General features: G+C 48.5%; 2 protein-coding genes across 6 annotated transcripts in view; both read left to right on the forward strand.

The window, feature by feature from the left end:
* LOC138676264 (uncharacterized) overlaps positions 1-20,001 on the forward strand; it is a 67,462-nt gene that overhangs the window by 12,802 nt on the left and 34,659 nt on the right. The gene's annotated exons all lie outside the window — the stretch shown is intronic.
* The window catches only part of TMEM209 (transmembrane protein 209), a 136,714-nt gene continuing 117,932 nt past the window's right edge, over positions 1,220-20,001 (forward strand). For 3 of the 4 annotated variants that reach the window (XM_069765377.1, XM_069765378.1, XM_069765380.1), the window contains exons 1-4: positions 1,220-1,561; positions 4,490-4,631; positions 6,933-6,991; positions 16,149-16,280. In XM_069765377.1, the coding sequence (XP_069621478.1) occupies positions 1,516-1,561; positions 4,490-4,631; positions 6,933-6,991; positions 16,149-16,280 (379 nt within the window). In that variant the 5' untranslated portion in view covers positions 1,220-1,515. The remainder of the gene's footprint in view (positions 1,562-4,489; positions 4,632-6,932; positions 6,992-16,148; positions 16,281-20,001) is intronic. The other variant, XM_069765379.1, reaches the window with a different exon arrangement.

Raw genomic sequence — 20,001 nt, forward strand, 5'->3', positions numbered from 1 at the left:
TGTGGGAAGAGGAGATAAGAGGGGAGTAGAGAAGGAGATCTTGTGAGGATCGGAGGTTGCGTGTAGGAAAGTACCGGGAGATGAGGTCACAGATGTATGGAGGAGACAGGTTGTGGATGGCTTTGTATGTCATGGTTAGGCTTTTGTACTGGAGTCTCTGGGTAATGGGGAGCCAGTGAAGGGATTGACAGAGGGGAGAGGCCGGGGAATAGCAGAGTTTAGAATAGATTGGAGGGCCAGAATCTGCATCTCTTGGCAGAAAATGCAGGTCAAAATGCTTGAGGATTTTATGCGGAATTGATGCGGATTTCTTGCTGTTGTGCGGTTTTTTTGATGTGCGGATTTCAAAGTATAGTCAATGGTTGCAGAAACGCTTTCACACAAAGAATTGACATGCTGCGGAAAAAAAAAAAAGCAGCGATTCCGCACGGATTTTTCCACGTGCACAGCAATTCTCAAATTTCCATTGACTATCATTGATACTGTACTACACTGCAGATTTGATGCAATTCCGCGCGTCCGAAAACGCTGCGGAAACGCATCAAAATCTGCAACGTGTGCACATAGCCAAAAGATGCAGAATCTGCGCAGAAAATTCCACAGGCAAATCTGAAACGTGTGCACATAGCCCCAATATGTGCTGGGGAGGAGGTGCTGCTGTAGTTTTTTTCCAGGAGAAGGCGGTGGGACTGTGGACGGTTCGAGGGGCGGACTCTCAAGGGGGCCCCAAAAATGTTGCCAGTATGGGGCTCTGAAATTCTTAGTGGCAGCCCTGATCTCATGAGCCACACCGTGTGCCAGCATGGGTCACCCTGGACAGCAGTGTTATCCCAGGGCATGATCCTCACCCACATTGGTGTCGGCTTTCCTGGCTAGTTGGGGCAGCATTGAGTGCACAGACGCTGATGAAGGCTTCCTCCTTATCTGGTGATACCTGAGCTCAGTGGCCCATCAGTATGCCCATGACACCACCCTAGGGTGCGCACTGTGACGCCCATTAGGTGCCAGATGACACCACCTAACTACAATCCACAATAGTCATGAGAAGAAACTGCTGAAGCCCCTTGTGCACGGTTTGTTGTATTGGATCACACAGGCAGCGAGACCCCTACAGATAATAAACTGCGACTCATTCCAAGAACAGCCCCCTGACAACTAGTGGGGGACACAAGGCGCGTCACACCATGTACGTGAGAACAAGTCCTCTTATCACCACCACAGCAGCAACACACACAGCGCCGTACCCGATAAGCCCCGCCTCTTCCCGTTCACGTGTCCTGACGTCACACCCACAGCTGCGCTCCATGCCGGCAGTCACCGGTCGGCGGGAAGTTCTCTAACGTCCACGGGTTCTGTCTGTACAACCGAGCAGTGTTGCAGGAGCATGACGGCCACCTTACCGGAGCTTCCCTCTATCGGTTATACCACTTAACTGTGTGAAGGAAACTTTTTTTTTTAACGTCCTCTCTTCCTCAGTCGTGACTGACGCGTGTAGCCGCTTATTAAGCTCTAGTCATGGCTGACAGTAGCAAGAACAGTCCCTTCCTGGATCCCATGCTGGGTAATCATACATGTGTGCTGTGCATCCTGTATCTGGAGTGTTCAGGGGGCAAATAAGGAGGCAGTAAAACAGGCCATATACTTACATGTATGAGGGGAGAGGTGGCGACAGGGCGCCTGTATGAGGGGAGAGGGGGCGACACGGCGCCTGTATGAGGGGAGAGGGGGCGACACGGCGCCTGTATGAGGGGAGAGGGGGCGACACGGCGCCTGTATGAGGGGAGAGGGGGCGGCACGGCGCCTGTATGAGGGGAGAGGGGGCGACACGGCGTCTGTATGAGGGGAGAGGGGGCGACACGGCGTCTGTATGAGGGGAGAGGGGGCGACACGGCGCCTGTATGAGGGGAGAGGGGGCGACACGGCGCCTGTATGAGGGGAGAGGGGGCGACACGGCGCCTGTATGAGGGGAGAGGGGGCGACACGGCGCCTGTATGAGGGGAGAGGGAGCGGCAGGGCGCCTGTATGAGGGGAGAGGGGGCGACACGGCGTCTGTATGAGGGGAGAGGGGGCGACACGGCGTCTGTATGAGGGGAGAGGGGGCGACACGGCACCTGTATGAGGGGAGAGGGAGCGGCAGGGCGCCTGTATGAGGGGAAAGGGGGCGGCACGGCGCCTGTATGAGGGGAGAGGGGGCGACACGGCGTCTGTATGAGGGGAGAGGGGGCGACACGGCGTCTGTATGAGGGGAGAGGGGGCGACACGGCACCTGTATGAGGGGAGAGGGAGCGGCAGGGCGCCTGTATGAGGGGAGAGGGGGCGACTCGGCGTCTGTATGAGGGGAGAGGGGGCGACACGGCGTCTGTATGAGGGGAGAGGGGGCGACACGGCGTCTGTATGAGGGGAAAGGGGGCGGCACGGCGCCTGTATGAGGGGAGAGGGGGCGACACGGCACCTGTATGAGGGGAGAGGGAGCGGCAGGGCGCCTGTATGAGGGGAGAGGGGGCGACAGGGCGCCTGTATGAGGGGAGAGGGGGCGACTCGGCGTCTGTATGAGGGGAGAGGGAGCGGCAGGGCGCCTGTATGAGGGGAGAGGGGGCGACAGGGCGCCTGTATGAGGGGAGAGGGGGCGACACGGCACCTGTATGAGGGGAGAGGGAGCGGCAGGGCGCCTGTATGAGGGGAGAGGGGGCGACAGGGCGCCTGTATGAGGGGAGAGGGGGCGACTCGGCGTCTGTATGAGGGGAAAGGGGGCGGCACGGCGTCTGTATGAGGGGAGAGGGGGCGACTCGGCGTCTGTATGAGGGGAAAGGGGGCGACACGGCGTCTGTATGAGGGGAGAGGGGGCGACACGGCGCCTGTATGATGGGAGAGGGGGCGACACGGCACCTGTATGAGGGGAGAGGGAGCGGCAGGGCGCCTGTATGAGGGGAGAGGGGGCGACACGGCGCCTGTATGAGGGGAAAGGGGGCGGCACGGCGACTGTATGAGGGGAGAGGGGGCGACACGGCGTCTGTATGAGGGGAGAGGGGGCGACACGGCACCTGTATGAGGGGAGAGGGGGCGACACGGCACCTGTATGAGGGGAGAGGGAGCGGCAGGGCGCCTGTATGAGGGGAGAGGGGGCGGCACGGCGTCTGTATGAAGGGAGAGGGGGCGGCACGGCGTCTTTATGAGGGGAGAGGGGGTGGCACGGCGCCTGTATAAGGGGAGAGGGGGCGGCACGGCGCCTGTATGAGGGAAGAGGGGGCGGCAGGGCGCCTGTATTAAGGGGAGAGGGGGCGGCAGGGCGCCTGTATAAGGGGAGAGGGGGCGGCACGGCGCCTGTATGAGGGGAGAGGGAGCGGCAGGGCGCCTGTATGAGGGGAGAGGGGGCGGCACGGCGTCTGTATGAGGGGAGAGGGGGCGGCACGGCGTCTGTATGAAGGGAGAGGGGGCGGCACGGCGTCTTTATGAGGGGAGAGGGGGTGGCACGGCGCCTGTATAAGGGGAGAGGGGGCGGCACGGCGCCTGTATGAGGGGAGAGGGGGCGGCAGGGCGTCTGTATTAAGGGGAGAGGGGGCGGCACGGCGCCTGTATGAGGGGAGAGGGAGCGGCAGGGCGCCTGTATGAGGGGAGAGGGGGCGACACGGCGCCTGTATGAGGGGAGAGGTGGTGGCACGGCGCCTGTATTGGGGGGAGTGGGGGTGGCACGGCGCCTGTATGAGGGGAGAGGGGGCGGCACGGCGCCTGTATGAGGGGAGAGGGGGCGGCACGGCGCCTGTATGAGGGGAGAGGGAGCGGCAGGGCGCCTGTATGAGGGGAGAGGGGGCGACACGGCGCCTGTATGAGGGGAGAGGGGGCGGCACGGCGCCTGTATGAGGGGAGAGGGGGCGGCAGGGCGCCTGTATGAGGGGAGAGGGGGCGGCAGGGCGCCTGTATGAGGGGAGAGGTGGTGGCACGGCGCCTGTATTGGGGGAGTGGGGGTGGCACGGCGCCTGTATAAGGGGAGAGGGGGCGGCATGGCGCCTGTATAAGGGGAGAGGGGCTGCATGGCGCCTGCATTATTATTTATTATAGCGCCATTTATTCCATGGCACTTTACATGTGAGGAGGGGTATACATAATAAAAAACAAGTACAATAATCTTAATCAATACAAGTCATGACTAGTACATGAGGAGAGAGGACGCTGCCTGCGAGGGTTCACAATCTACAAGTATAAGGGGAGTGGGGCGGCACGGCGCCTGCGTAAGGGAGGGGAGAGGGATGGCGTCTGTGTAAGGGAGGGGCAGCACGGTGGCTGCTTAAGTGGGGGGAGAGGGGCGTCACGGTGACTGTATAAGGAGGCCACTTGAATTTCATAGGACCATACACATGTCAGGATCTGCCAAACCAGTGTTCACCCACTAAACCGGCACAGTTAAAGTGCTATACTTTACACCTTATACCTGGGGCACTTGATGTACCGCATTGTTGGATTGTAATAACATTGTTTACAAACTATTTCTTAGGAGTGAAGACTGCGCAGCAAAGTCCATCTACATCATTTATTGATTCAGCCATCAAGATGAGAAGAGAGGTGCATGCCCGCAACGTTGTCTTAGCCTGGGGACTTTTGAATTTGTCTCTGGCAGGAATGATTTATACAGAAATGTGAGTAAAACTAAAAATGTACAACCGTTTTTACCTTCCTAATAAACCCTGTGACCCCCTCACCCCACGTTTTTTTTTTCTGCTGCTTTTGTCTTTTTTGTGTTGGGTCATGTTTAAAACTGCTTTGTTTTTGGATACTTCTTATTACCTAGCTTTGATAAACTCTGATTCTCTTATGTGGGTTACATGCATTTTTAGTGTGTGTTCACTCTGGTAACACACTAAAAAAGGCATTTGCATTTTTTTACCTGCAGATGTTCCTCATCTTATTCAAATCTATCAGAGAGTTTGTAAATAAAATGCATATTTACTGCAAGAGAAATCGACCTATTGCAGATTTAAAGAATGCAACGCTGGTTAGTTACACAGCATAAAAAAATCACAGTGGCATGAGATTTCTATAAATCCCATTTACTTTGCTGGAGCTCTAAGACATTGTGTTTTTAAAGGGCCACTGTCACCCCCTCCAGCCGTTATAAACTAAAAGAGCCACCTTGTGCAGCAGTAATGCTGCATTCTAACAAGGTGGCTCTTTTAGTTTTTGGTGCATTCCCAAAATAAAGCGTTTTATAACTTCTCCAAAATACCTGTCTTTAGACAGGGAGGCAGGTCCTCACCCCAATGCTTGAAACGCCACACTGCCGTCACTCAAATCGTCAGGGGCGCCGGGCGCCTTCCCGCCACGCTGTTTTCCCATGAAAACCGGCGCCTGCGCTGTGTAGTACTGTCTGGTGCAGGCGCAGTGAGCTCTGGCCGTCTGACGACACAGCCAGGCTTGCAGACTGCGCCTGTGCAGCCAGTGCGGCCACCCACCTTGGGAATCCTAGCCCCGCAGTGTGTTATGCATTATGCACACTGCGGGGCAGGGATTCCCAAGGTGGGTGGCCGCACAGGCGCAGTCTGCAAGCCTGGTTGTGACGTCAGACGGCCAGAGCTCACTGAGCCTGCACCAGACAGTACTAAACAGCGCAGGCGCCGGATTTCATGGGAAAACAGCGTGGAGGGTGCGGCGCCCCTGAAGATTTAAGTGACGGCAGTGTGGCGTTTCAAGCAGGGGGGTGAGGACCTGCCTCCCTGTCTAAAGACAGGTATTTTGGAGAAGTTATAAAATGCTTTATTTTGGGAATAAATGTACCAAAAACTAAAAGAGCCACCTTGTTAGAATGCAGCATTACTGCTGCACAAGGTGGCTCTTTTAGTTTATAACGGCTGGAGGGGGTGACAGTGGCCCTTTAAAGCACCAAATGATCATCAAGCGAAAACCACTTTTAGATCCAAGTTCCCAAGTGTTTAAAAGTAAAAAAAAAAATCATACAAACAAATTTAAAGATATATTTATTTCTGTCTTAGTAATGAGTCCCCGAACCACCCTGGCACCTTCATACACTGTGTGTTTACTTGTATGTATTTATAGTATTTGAGAAACATGTATAGCAGCTGCTGGAGGTCCGATACAAGCCCAGTGTATACCCCTCAAATGGAAAATAGAAAGTGAATTTGAAATGACTATCACTGCACTTTCTAATAAAGCGATTGATACACCAAAAATGGAAATAAGAATGTTATACAAAGTAGTATCAGCTAGTCCTGCATGGTGGGCAAATTACAGATAGAAAGTCCTACCGTGTGTGGCAGGTTCATATATGGCTGGTAAAGAGTGGTTATATAATGTGTAATCCACATTACCTTTCAAGATCCTGAGGGAGCCTCTGCTGGATAGTCCCATGTGTGAGTTGGGGGCTCCTGCTATTAGCACCCCTGGTAACCAATTGTGGAAATTCTGGAGGATGGCGTGTGACGTCACTCACTAGAAAGTATGATGGCCTGAAGGAACCACAAGAAAATATCCAGTTTTCGAAAAGATGCTGTTTTACCTTTGTCAGGGTGGTTAATCTACATATTGCAGAACTACTTTTTACCAGCGATCTATGAACCCGCCTCATATGTTAGGACTTTCTATCTGTAATTTGCCCACCCTGCAGGATTAGCTGTCACTACATTACAAGTGCGACTATTTCAGATTCTTATTACATTCAGCATTCTTGGTTTCATCACCACTTGTGACCGCTTGGAATCAGCAGAAATTTGACCACAAATACATTGATATTTCTAATATGCTTTAATAATCTGTGTGCCCAGAAAACCACTAACAGGATATGTAAAATGTTTAGATATATACACATGCAGAGGTTTCATTAAATGGTTTTTAGCATGATATGATTTTTATTTTAGCATTGTTTATCTCATGCACACTATAATTGAAAATTCTAGTATTTTTACTTGACTATGTATTTCTTCCAGGACTGGGAAAATATTTAGTACATATTATAACATTTCTTGCTGGCCCTTATGGTACATTGGTAAGTTGTGATTCACTCATTTTCATGAACATTCAATATGGCTTGTTTCCACCCATTCTCAGCCTTGTTTATCATTGATGTTGATACACAGAATTTTGAAAATGTGTATCTGTTCCATAGCAGGAAAGCTTCTTCTATATATACATATATTCTCTGCGGATTTACTCGCTTTCTCACTCTTTGCCTTCACAGGGTGATGTCCTTTACCAAATGCTGATAATCAAAGAGAATGTGTCACCAGATTTTTGCTACCTAATATGAGAGCAGCATGATGTAGGGGCAGAAACCCTGGTTTCAGTGATGCTTCACTTACTGGGCCACATTGTGTCATCTGTATACAATCTCTTGCTGATTTTTATTTTAGTGTTAAAACTCTCAAGTATGAGGGCCCTTGAAGTGCGAGCTTACGTATTTTGACCAAAATATCAACCAGTACCTCAGTATTTTATCCTATATGTTATTTTCCATCTTTATGCAGGATGAAGCCAGGCCCTTTAGTGTTGGTCGGGTGTACGGGGGCTGTCCTTGTGGGGTGCACTTATATAGTGTTAGACAGCCTGCCTGATCCAATAGTATGGGCGTCATCAATAGGCTGTAAGCCAGACACTGTGCATGACACCTATCTGTGTGACTGGCGTTGTGTGCAATTTAAATACTAGGCAGCCACCCCCTTCATAAATTGTTAGGTTTGTGAATGTTTTATCAGTATTTTACACCTGTGCTGCCCCTGTCTTCTGCATCCTGATAGTGCATTAGTAATCTGACTTGGTGTTAGTAAGGGTATGTGCACACTTTGCGGATTTGCCTGCGGATTCGCATCAGTTTTCCATGCGGTTTACAGTACCATATAAACTTATGGAAAACCAAATCCGCAGTGGACATGGTGCGGAAAATACCGTGCGGAAACGCTGCGTTATATTTTCCGCAGCATGTCAATTGTTTGTGCGGATTCCGCAGTGCTTTACACCTGTTCCTGTATAGGAATCCGCAGGTGTAAAACCGCAGGTGAAATCCGCACAAAAAACACTGGAAATCTGCGGATTTTTCAAGAACGGTGCGGAAAAATCCGCACACGAATCCGCAACGTGTGTACATAGCCTCAGTCTGTTTTTTTTTCCGTGATGTTTACCTACCTACTCTGAGAGCAGTATGATGTAGGGGCAGAAACCCTGGTTCTGGTGATGTTTTACTTAACAGGGGTGGGAAACCGCAGGCCCCAGGGCCATTTATGGCCGTCGATGACCTTTTATCAGGCCCCCGAGCAGATTCTCAGGGACCACATTCTTGAGCAGGGAGTTGTATTTTGATTGCCACAAGCTCATTAATTTTTTCTTGCTCTGTTAGCACACACACGCAGAGTTCACTACTGAACACTGAAGGGCATGCGATGAAAGATTACCTCCTGAAACCAGTGCCAGAGTCTACTTTGTGGGTGGAGTTTGTACGGCCCCCGAAGGATGGTATAAATATCCAAATGGCCGTTGGCAGAAAAAAAGATTCCCCACCCCTGACTTAGAGGACTAGTAAACCTGCTGCTGTGTAGTGTTCTAGTCAAACCATGCCACTACCACTGTCAGTTTTATGCCTATACACAGTGTACACAGAAATCTGCTAAACAGTAGTGTGGGCGAGGTGAGCTAGGCATTCAGTGAACTGCTAGGTCTTTTGTATAGAAAAAGGTTTTTAATCATTTTTTCTCTAATCCCCTGCACAACAGCACCATATGAAGTTGCCTCCCTATCCTACTTAAATTAGTGACAGGAAATGCCAAGAGATTTAAAGACCCCAAGTATGGAGGGAAGGGCTATGTTCACACGTATGTGTTTATTTATTTTTTTTCAATGTTTTTAAATGCTAACTTTAGCTGCATTTTGCAGTACCAGCTATGGCGAGGATATTTCAGAAATCTCACGCTCACAGCTTGTTTTTTTTGTCAGTATTTTGTGCGAAACCTTAGGTTTTGCAGAATGGAGCATGTCACTTTCAGTGTTTTTTTTTTTCCAGCATTTTTCACCCATTGAATGAAATGGGTGGTGGAAAAAACCCCTGAAAAAACTCAGGTATAACGTTTTGCTGCATTTTTGGTGCCAAAAACTGATTAAGTAGAATCAGTGTTTTTTGTTTTATTTTGCACTAAACTTTATCAGCATGCACAAGAGACAAATGTAGCATGACAAAAAGCAGCAAAAACCAAGCAACAAAGCAAAACGTGCTTTTTCGCAGCAAATTTCTTACTGCCAAGCTAACAGGTTTTGCTGCAGAAAAAACGCAATGTGTGAACATAGCCTTTAGTGTTTTCCCTGTCCCTAGGTATGAAGGTTTCCGGGGGTGCAGTGGCCAGGCAACAGTCACTCCTTTTTCATACCTTTCAGTAACCGGGCAGCCTGGGATCGGTCACTGGTGATTTCCTTCCCTGCATGCTGCTCCCATTCCTGTTGGAGTGGGACAACACAATCCTCGTAGGCCCCAGGACAATACTGGATGGTGATGGACTGGAGGTCCCCCGTAGCTCCATGATCCTACTTCCGTCTTCTCTTCCTTCCCCGCTGTCTCTGGCGTGCTGCTGCACGTTAAGAAAGTAATGCGAACCGCTGGACTCGGAGCGCGCTATGTCACTTCCTGTAGCGTTCCACGGTGAAGTGCATATCGTTTTGGCGAGAAACTTGAAATGAGAATCACATAAACTTCATCCAGGCACCTAATCACTGCAGGTCCTTGCTAATTGAGAAGTATCATTCCACTGGATGGGGCCGCGCTGAGTCCCGTTCTCTGTGATATATTTGACCCTGACTGAAGACACCATAAAGTAGGACTACGGTTCTAATAATGGAGAGTGTATCTTCCCTGCAAACCCAGGCCCCAGGGAGTATTGCTGGTATGGGTAGGTCCCTCTTTGGTGCAGGATCCGACTCTATGGCATCACCCCTTTTTCTTTTAGGGGGACAAGGATCCTGCTCCAAAGGTTAAAGATGATACTACAAATCGCAAATGTGCCATTTGTAATAAAAAAAACCTCCCATTTGTCCATAAAACACTGTTATGCCATTGATGCACAAAAAAGATTGTTGAAGAGGATCAACCCTCCCTGATGGAAGAAGTAAGAGGAATGGTGCGTCAGGAGAATCAATCTTCCCTAGCTCTCAATCCACTACTGCATCTCCATTGGGAACAAAAAAAAAGAGGAAATGCGACCCAGAGGATAGTTCAGATTCTAATTCAGGGGTATCTGTCCCTGAGGAAGGGTTAAAAGTTACTCTGTATTGCAGTTGAGACCAGGATGATTAAAAAGTTTATTTTTCATTAGAAGACACGGAGAAGCTTTTATTTTACAGTAAGGCATACAAGGGGAGTAGAGGAAAAATGACCCATTCATTCCAGGATGAAATGTTCGGAGGATTAAGATAAAAAAGGAAGATAGTGTTTCCCATTAACCCCTTTCCGACATCAGACTTAATAATCTGTCCATGTGACCTGGGCCTATTTGACCACGGACGGAGTATTATATCTGTGCAATTACCCGCGCACACTGGTGGGGCGCAGGTGATTGCCGCTGGGTGTCAGCTGATTCTGACAGCTCATACAGCACTAAGTGCCAGGAGCTGTCAAAGACCGCTCCCGGCACTTTAACCTCCAAAATGCTGCGATCTAACACGATCGCAGCATTCTGGGTGGCGGCAGAGGGTTGACAGCCTCTCTGCCATTGGATCTGAGACCCTGTGGAGTGACGCGGGGTCCCGATCTTTTCCATGGTGACCGGATGTCGTCATGACGACATCCAGGTCACCAGAGCTAGGAAACATGCTGATCATGCGCAGTGCGTGATCAGCAAGTCTCTGTCAGTGCAGAGCTGACCGTTTCAACAACATGGGGATGCTGCTGCTCAACGTTATAAACTTGTGTGAAGCACCTTGGGGGTTCAAGGTTCTCGCACCACATCTAAATACATTCCTTGAGGAGTCTAGTATCAAAAATGGTGTCACTTGTGGGATATTTTCATTGTTTAGGCACATCAGGGACTCTCCAAATGCGACATGGCGTCCTAAAATTGTTCCAGCAAATTTTGCATTCAAAAGATCAAATGGCCCTCCTTCCCGTCCGAGCTCTGCCATGTGCCCAAACGGTGGTTTTCTCCCTCATATGGGGTATCGGCATACTCGGGAGAAATTACAAAACAAATTTTGGCGGCTGTTTTTTCCTGTTAACCTTGTAAAAATAAAAAAAATTGGATCTGAAGTCACTTTTTTGTGAAAAAAGCTATTTTCCTAACAATTCATGTGAAGCACATGAAGGGTTAGTAAACTTATTGAATGTGGTTTTGAGCACCTTGAGGGGTGCAGTATTTAGAATGGTGTCACCTTTGGGTATTTTCTATCATACAGACCCCTCAAAGTGACTTCAAATGTGATGTGGTCCCTAAAAAACAAAAAAAAAAAATGGTTTTATAAATTTTGTTGGAAAAATGAAAAATCACTGGTCAACTTTTTAACCCTCAGGCCATGTTCACACAGTGCGTTTTTTACTGCGGAACCGCAGCGGTATTGCCGCTGCGGTTCCGCAGCTGTTTTCCATGCAGGGTACATAACAATGTAACCCTATGGAAAACAGTCACTGCTGTGCACATGATCCGGAATTTCGTGTAAAAAGCCGCGCAGAATAGCTGCGGGAAAAAAGAAGGAGCATGTCAATTCTTTTTCCTGAACCGCAGCGGTTCTGCACCCATAGACCTCCATTGTGAGGTCAAAATCGCAGTAAAACCCGCAGATCAAAAATATATCTGCGGGTTTTACTGCGATTTGATGTGCAGAACCGCTGCAGCAGGAAGTGCGGGGGAGCGGGCGGAAGTGCGTGGGCGGAGTGTGGCTGCCCCCCCGTGCTCCGATCCCGCCCCCCCGTGCTCCGATGCCCCCCCCCGTGCTCCGATGCCCCCCCCCCCCCCCGTGCTCCGATGCCCCCCCCCAGTGCTCCGATGCCCCCCCCGTGCCCTAATCTCCCCCCCTTATACTTACCCGGCGTCCCGGTGTCCGTCCGGCCGTCTTCTCCCTGGGCGCCGCCATCTTGCAAAATGGCGGGCGCATGCGCAGTGCGCCCGCCGAATCTGCCGGCCGGCAGATTCGCTCCAAAGTGCATTTTGATCACTGAGATAGGTTATATCTCAGTGATCAAAATAAAAAAAAATAGTAAATGACACCCCCCCCACTTTGTCACCCCCATTGGTAGGGACAATAAAAAAATTAAGAATTTTTTTTTTTTTTTTCACTAAGGTTAGAATAGGGTTAGGGGTAGGGGTAGGGTTAGGGGTAGGGTTAGGGGTAGGGTTAGGGTATTTTCAGCCATTTTAGCCCTAAAAAGCTTCCCAGGAAACACACAGTCTCTGCATAGAAAACGGGATCAAAAAACGCCTCAAAAAACGCATCAAAAACGGACCAAAAAAAGGACCTGCGTTTTCTGCCAAGAGCTGCAGTTTTTAAAAAAACTGTCCTGAAAAAAAAAGGATGGAAATCCTGAACGTGTGAACATACCCTTATAAGTTCCTAACAAAAAAAATGTTGGTTCCAAAATTGTGCTGATGTAAAAGTAGACATGTGGGAAATGTTATGTATTAACTATTTGGTGTGACATATCTGATTTAAGGGCATGAAAATTCAAAGTTTGAAATTTGAGAATTTTCACCAAATTTCCATTTTCATATCATTTGTGGCACCCCTAGAGAAGACCTGCTGGCCTCATTGCCTCTTTAGAAGACAACAGAATTCCTAGCAGATGCTTCTGCAGAATCTGTTCAAATAGCGGCAAGAGCTATCAAATACTGCAAGAAGAGTCCTTTGGTGGGAAAATGTGGATCGGGGATATATAGTGGGTATGTAAAGTATTCAGACCCCTTTAAATTTTTCACTCTTTTTCATTACAGCCATTTGGTAAATTCATAAGTTCTTTTTTTCACATTAATGTACACTCTGCACCCCATCTTGACTGGGAAAAAAAACAGAAATGTAGAAATTTTAGCAAATTTAATAAAAATGAAAAACTGAAATATCACATGGTCTTAAGTATTCAGACCATTTGCTCAGACACTCATATTTGTTACATGCTGTCCATTTCCTTGTGATCCTCCTTGAAGTGGTTCTACTCCTTCATTGGAGTCCAGCTGAGTTTAATTAAACTGATAGGATTTGATTTGGAAAGGCACACACCTGTCTATATAAGACCTCACAGAGCATGTCAGACCAAATGAGAATCGTGAGGTCAAAGGAACGGGCCAAAGAGCTCAGAGACGGAATTGTGGCAAGGCACAGGTCTGGCCAAGGTTACAACAGAATTTCTGCAGTACTCAAGGTTTTTAAGAGCACAGTGGCCTCCATAATCCTTAAATGGAAGAAGTTTGGGACCACCAGAAGTCTTCCTAGACCTGGCCGTCCAGCCAAACTGAGCAATCATGGAAGAAGAGCCTTGGAGAGAGAGGTAAAGAAGAACCCCAAGATCACTGTGCCTGAGCTCCAGAGATGCAGTAGGGAGATGGGAGAAAGTTCCACAAAGTCAACTACTGTATCACTGCAGCCCTCCACCAGTCGGGCCTTTATGGCAGAGTGGCCAGACGGAAGTCTCTTCTCAGTGCAAGACATATGAAAACCCGCATAGAGTTTGCACATGAAGGACTACCAGCATTCTGCCCCATGGTCTCCTGTATTGCCCCAGTGTGTCCAGCATTCTGCCCCATGGTCTCCAGTATTGCCCCAGTGTGTCCAGCATTCTGCCCCATCGTCTCCTGTATTGCCCCAGTGTGTCCAGCATTCTGCCCCATGGTCTCCTGTATTGCCCCAGTGTGTCCAGCAATCTGCCCCATGGTCTCCAGTATTGCCCCAGTGTGTCCAGCATTCTGCCCCATGGTCTCCTGTATTGCCCCAGTGTGTCCAGCATTCTGCCCCATGGTCTCCAGTATTGCCCCAGTGTGTCCAGCATTCTGCCCCATGGTCTCCTGTATTGCCCCAGTGTGTCCAGCATTCTGCCCCATGGTCTCCTGTATTGCCCCAGTGTGTCCAGCAATCTGCCCCATAGTAGTCTCCTGTATTGCCCCAGTGTGTCCAGCAATCTGCCCCATGGTCTCCTGTATTGCCCCAGTGTGTCCAGCATTCTGCCCCATGGTCTCCAGTATTGCCCCAGTGTGTCCAGCAATCTGCCCCATAGTCTCCTGTATTGCCCCAGTGTGTCCAGCAATCTGCCCCATGGTCTCCTGTATTGCCCCAGTGTGTCCAGCATTTTGCCACATGGTCTCCTGTATTGCCCCAGTGTGTCCAGCAATCTGCCCCATGGTCTCCAGTGTTGCCCCAGTGTGTCCAGCATTGCCCCCAGACAGTCAGACATAAAGAAAAAAAAAAAAAAGTAAAATCCTCACCTCTCCCGTTCCTAGCGCAGGTCCGGTGCAGCCAGTCAGCGTCTCTCCGGCTCTGCGACGCTCAGGACAGAGAGGCAGAGCGGCGCGCACAGTAGTGACGTCATCGCGCCCTCTTCTCTGAGACGTCGCAGAGTCAGAGGACGCTGCAGCTGCCGGCGCCGCAGGAACCAATAGAGGTGAGTATTAGAGCGGGGGCGGGGCCCGGGGGTGGGGGGAGCTGGCCCTGGTCGTGGCGGCGGACGGCGCCGCCCGAAGATTTAAAGGGGCGTCTTTTTTTTTTTTTTTTTTTCTTCTCCCCCCTTCCTACGCCACTGGTGGCGACCCCTGTGTTTTGGTCGTTCGACCCCCCTCGGGGTCGCGACCCCCAGGTTGAGAACCGCTGAACTAGACGATACCCTAGGCACACAGCTAAAATAACAAGGGAGTGGCTTCAGAACAACTCTGTGCCCATTCTTGACTGGCCCAGCCAGAGCCATGATCTAAACCCAATTGGGTATCTCTGTTGAGACCTGAAAATGGCTGTCCACCAACGTTCTCCATCCAACCTGACGGAACGGGAGAGGATCTGCAAGGGAGAATGGCAGATGATCCCCAAATCAAGGTGTGAAAAACTTGTTGCATTATTCCCAAAAAGACTCATGGCTGTACTAGCTCAAAAGGGTGCTTCTACTAAATACTGAGCAAAGCGTCTGAATACTGACGAACATGTGATATTTCAGTTTTTCTTTTTCAATAAATTTGCAAAAATTACTACATTTGTTTATTTTTTTTTGTGTTTTTTTTTTTAAGATGGGGTGCAGTGTACATTAAAGAGAAAAAAAAATGAACTTTTTTGAATTTACCAAATGGCTGCAATGAAACAGTGAAAAATTTAAAGGGATATGAATACTTTCCATACCCACTGTAGGCCCTACAAAGTATCTTCAAATGTGATGTAGTCCCTAAAAAAAAATGGTCTTGTGAATTTTGTTGGAAAAATGAGAATTCACTGGTCAACTTTTAACCCTTCTAATTTCCTAACAAAAAAGTTGTTTCAAAAATTAAGCTGATGTAAAGTAGACATGTGGGAAATGTTATTTATTAATAGAGTTGAGCGAATTTGATCGGGTCCCTGCTTATTCGGCAAGCTGTAGTACAGCGGGAACCCGGATACATGGAGCACATCGGCTGATAACTTGTCCTGCGCTGCAGCTGCATGTTTTGAGGCTGTCACTGTCACAGCACATGAATGGAGAGCCTGTGTTGCAGTTTATGAATTATATGATGGCTATTCATTAATAAGGTGACAAGCCATCTGTCTATACAGTCTTTAAATAGTAAGACTGTATCTCGTGTGACCAGATTGTGCGTTTACCTCATGGTTTTTAATGAAGTAATAAGTTATATGTTAGCACATTACTAATTTCCCCTTTGCTCACATCTTTTTCCTTTATCTTTAGTGATGTACTCTTGATGATACTAATTTGTATGTAACTGATTAGCTGAATAATTGTCCTAATATTAGTGATTATGGCATGCTCAATGCATAGTGATTGGTGACTGTAACAGCTACCAGCACTGCCCGATGACTGGAAGCGAGTGGCTGAAGGGAGAATAGAACTCCATTTATTCCCTCTAGCCACTGCTCCAGTTACACTTCCAGATAGGGTTAAAATGTTATTTGCATACAAACTAAAAAATAGCTGCTGCTTTTTAATGTGATGGCTTGCAGAAGTGTGTATAAACGGAATATGGAATTTTTTTACATATAAATTTGTTTCTCAACAGAACTGGCATTTGCTTTATTGTTTAGTCTGAATGCGTTGGTTGATTTTTGGAGATATTTCAAATATACTATGACATCACCAAATCTTAGTCTAAGCCCTTCCCAACAAAAACTTCTCGGAGTACAACATTCATGTAAGTATTTACAGTGCATAAATTGACTCCACAGTGTGTGAGGTTTTTAGTTTCCTTATGCTTTTTTTGATTTGTATTTTTTAAAGTTTTTTTTGTTTGTTTTTTGTTGTAAAAAGAAAAAAGTGTGAAAATCTGAGGTTGCGGGTTGTAATAATTACCTAGGCAAGTTAAAAATGCAACTATTTTTATTCCTTACATTCATGGTGTTACATCAACTCCGGGTAGATGGTCAGAATTCAATGCCCCCAGTCCAGGAGATCCCAACCCAGAGCCAGTAGTTCCACTGCCCCCGTACCAGCAGATAACCACTGTCTTCCCACTTAAATCAAACTTTTATTTGGCCCATAGCTTTTGTATCTCATGTCTGTATAGTTTGTAGTCACAGCCTAGGCTCTTCCAGACTGCGGATACTACCATCGTAGGACATGTATCCAGCTCCCGCCGGCAACAACATATAGTACAGTTTCAACCAGGGTTCTTCAAAACATCTTTGTGAGGGCAGTGTAGCAGATCTTGATTTTATCAGCTGGAGCCATGGTCCGTTGCGCTGATCTTGTAGAGTTTCTCTGTAGATAGAGGAACAGCTCTTTTTATATTCCACAGGTCTCATTCAGGGCATTCTCCAACAAGATTGGGGGAGGTAATCCCTAATTTTTCAATTGTTCAATTAACCTGCTTTTTTGTTCTTCAAAGTGTGTGGAACACGGAGCTGATACAGTACCTAATCAGCAGGCATTCCACAAACTAACATACCACAAGCGTCAACGTACAGGCTCGTATGAGCAATAGCTCATGTCTCTTGACCTACTACAGTACGCTGTGGTGTCACAACCGGGATAAAATAACTTTTATTGCGACCATTATTAAACAATGTGATCTAGAGATGCAGGGAGTCTGCAACATAGCACCAAGGAGGCTTATAACATAAGTTATATACATAAATTTATACAAAAAAGGGTCTCAATAGGTCCCAGTACAGTAAGTTACTGGTATAAATAAATCTAAAAAAAAAAGAGAATGTCCAGCTTCACTGAATCCGTAAAAAAGAGTTTTCTTTATTCACAAACTTTAAGCATAGAGGATACAGACTTCAGCACGAACCATATGGGTAAGAATCTCAACACGTTTATGGAGACTAAGCTCCCTTAATCATGACAGATTAAGGGAGCTTAGTCTCCAGAAACACGTTGAGATTCTTACCCATATGGTTCGTGCTGAAGTCTGTATCCTCTATGCCTAAAGTTTGTGAATAAAGAAAACTCTTTTTCTCCTTCGCCTCATTGGGGGACACAGACCGAGGGTGTATGCTGCTGCCACTAGGAGGCTGACACTAAGAGATACAAGAAAAGTTAGCTCCTCCCCTGCAGTATACACCCTCTTGCTGGCTCTCAGCCAACCAGTTCTTGCTTAGTGTCCGTAGGAGGCACACGGACAGGTCTGCTATTCAGACCCAGAACTCTTTATCTTTTTACCTTTTACAACGGACGAATGGGGCGACGGATTCTTTCATGTTCCGATCTCCCCGAACCAACAACAGGCGAGCACGGGAGTTTTACCTCTCCGTATCCTCTCCTGCGACGTGGGAAGCCACTGCCTGAGCTGATTCTAGGGGCGACGGGCCCCTTCAAGGGCACCGATCTCCCCCCCCCCCCCTTATCAGACGAGCACTGGAGTGTCACCTCCAGTATCCTCTTCTGCAGCCAGGCCTATTGCCGGACATTCAGCCCTGCACACAAGGTTTTCCCTTGGCTGTTCTGAGGCACTTTTCAGCGTGGCGTCCGAGCAGCCCCCACTGCACCACCACTATTAAAAGCGGATGGTACAAGGAGGCGGACGGTTACTCTCCTCCTCCATGCTAATGGGAGGATGGATTGAGGTTTTGTCTCGATCACTGCACCGTCCAAGCAGCAGCGACAGCAGAGGTTCCCTTCTTTATGTCCTGCTAAACAGAGCTGCATACTCTGCCTTGCGGCAGATTTCTAGGTAAGTGCTGGGTTTTGAGCGGCTGGAGGGCTCTGTGCAAGCAGCGGTAACCCCCTTTTTCCTTTTCCCCTTCTTCCTCTCTTGGCGCCGGCCGGCACCAAAAATTTAGCCCCCGGCTTTGCCTTTGTGTAGGCCGCAATCCGGAGTCTCCGCCCATGCTAGGCCGCGCGTTTAGGCTCCGCCCACCCATTCATGCGCTTCTCGCTCCAGACGAGAACACTCCATATTCTCGGCGGCCATGTTCATCCCCCTGTGGCTTCCGGACACAAGCTGTGTGTACCCGGAAGCGGCTGCTGCATCGGTCCCTGCGGTTTTCAGCGCCGGAGAATCTCTTCCAACGCTGACCGGGGTTTTCTGGAACCGGGTAGGGAGACACCGCTCCATGCCCATAAAGCTGATCCTCTAGGTACGCAATACAGGTCCTTCTCAAAAAATTAGCATATAGTGTTAAATTTCATTATTTACCATAATGTAATGATTACAATTAAACTTTCATATATTATAGATTCATTATCCACCAACTGAAATTTGTCAGGTCTTTTATTGTTTTAATACTGATGATTTTGGCATACAACTCCTGATAACCCAAAAAACCTGTCTCAATAAATTAGCATATCAAGAAAAGGTTCTCTAAACGACCGATTACCCTAATCTTCTGAATCAACTAATTAACTCTAAACACATGCAAAAGATACCTGAGGCTTTTATAAACTCCCTGCCTGGTTCATTACTCAAAACCCCCATCATGGGTAAGACTAGCGACCTGACAGATGTCAAGAAGGCCATCATTGACACCCTCAAGCAAGAGGGTAAGACCCAGAAAGAAATTTCTCAACAAATAGGCTGTTCCCAGAGTGCTGTATCAAGGCACCTCAATGGTAAGTCTGTTGGAAGGAAACAATGTGGCAGAAAACGCTGTACAACGAGAAGAGGAGACCGGACCCTGAGGAAGATTGTGGAGAAGGACCGATTCCAGACCTTGGGGAACCTGAGGAAGCAGTGGACTGAGTCTGGTGTGGAAACATCCAGAGCCACCGTGCACAGGCGTGTGCAGGAAATGGGCTACAGGTGCCGCATTCCCCAGGTAAAGCCACTTTTGAACCATAAACAGCGGCAGAGGCGCCTGACCTGGGCTACAGAGAAGCAGCACTGGACTGTTGCTAAGTGGTCCCAAGTACTTTTTTCTGATGAAAGCAAATTTTGCATGTCATTCGGAAATCAAGGTGCCAGAGTCTGGAGGAAGACTGGGGAGAAGGAAATGCCAAAATGCCTGAAGTCCAGTGTCAAGTACCCACAGTCAGTGATGGTGTGGGGTGCCATGTCAGCTGCTGGTGTTGGTCCACTGTGTTTCATCAAGGGCAGGGTCAATGCAGCTAGCTATCAGGAGATTTTGGAGCACTTCATGCTTCCATCGGCTGAAATGCTTTATGGAGATGAAGATTTCATTTTTCAGCACGACCTGGCACCTGCTCACAGTGCCAAAACCACTGGTAAATGGTTTACTGACCATGGTATTACTGTGCTCAATTGGCCTGCCAACTCTCCTGACCTGAACCCCATAGAGAATCTGTGGGATATTGTGAAGAGAAAGTTGAGAGACGCAAGACCCAACACTCTGGATGAGCTTAAGGCCGCTATTGAAGCATCCTGGGCCTCCATAACATCTCAGCAGTGTCACAGGCTGATTGCCTCCATGCCACGCCGCATTGAAGCAGTCATTTCTGCCAAAGGATTCCCG

The sequence above is a fragment of the Ranitomeya imitator genome, chromosome 4, assembly GCF_032444005.1.
Source record: "Ranitomeya imitator isolate aRanImi1 chromosome 4, aRanImi1.pri, whole genome shotgun sequence".
Classification (NCBI taxonomy): domain Eukaryota; kingdom Metazoa; phylum Chordata; class Amphibia; order Anura; family Dendrobatidae; genus Ranitomeya; species Ranitomeya imitator.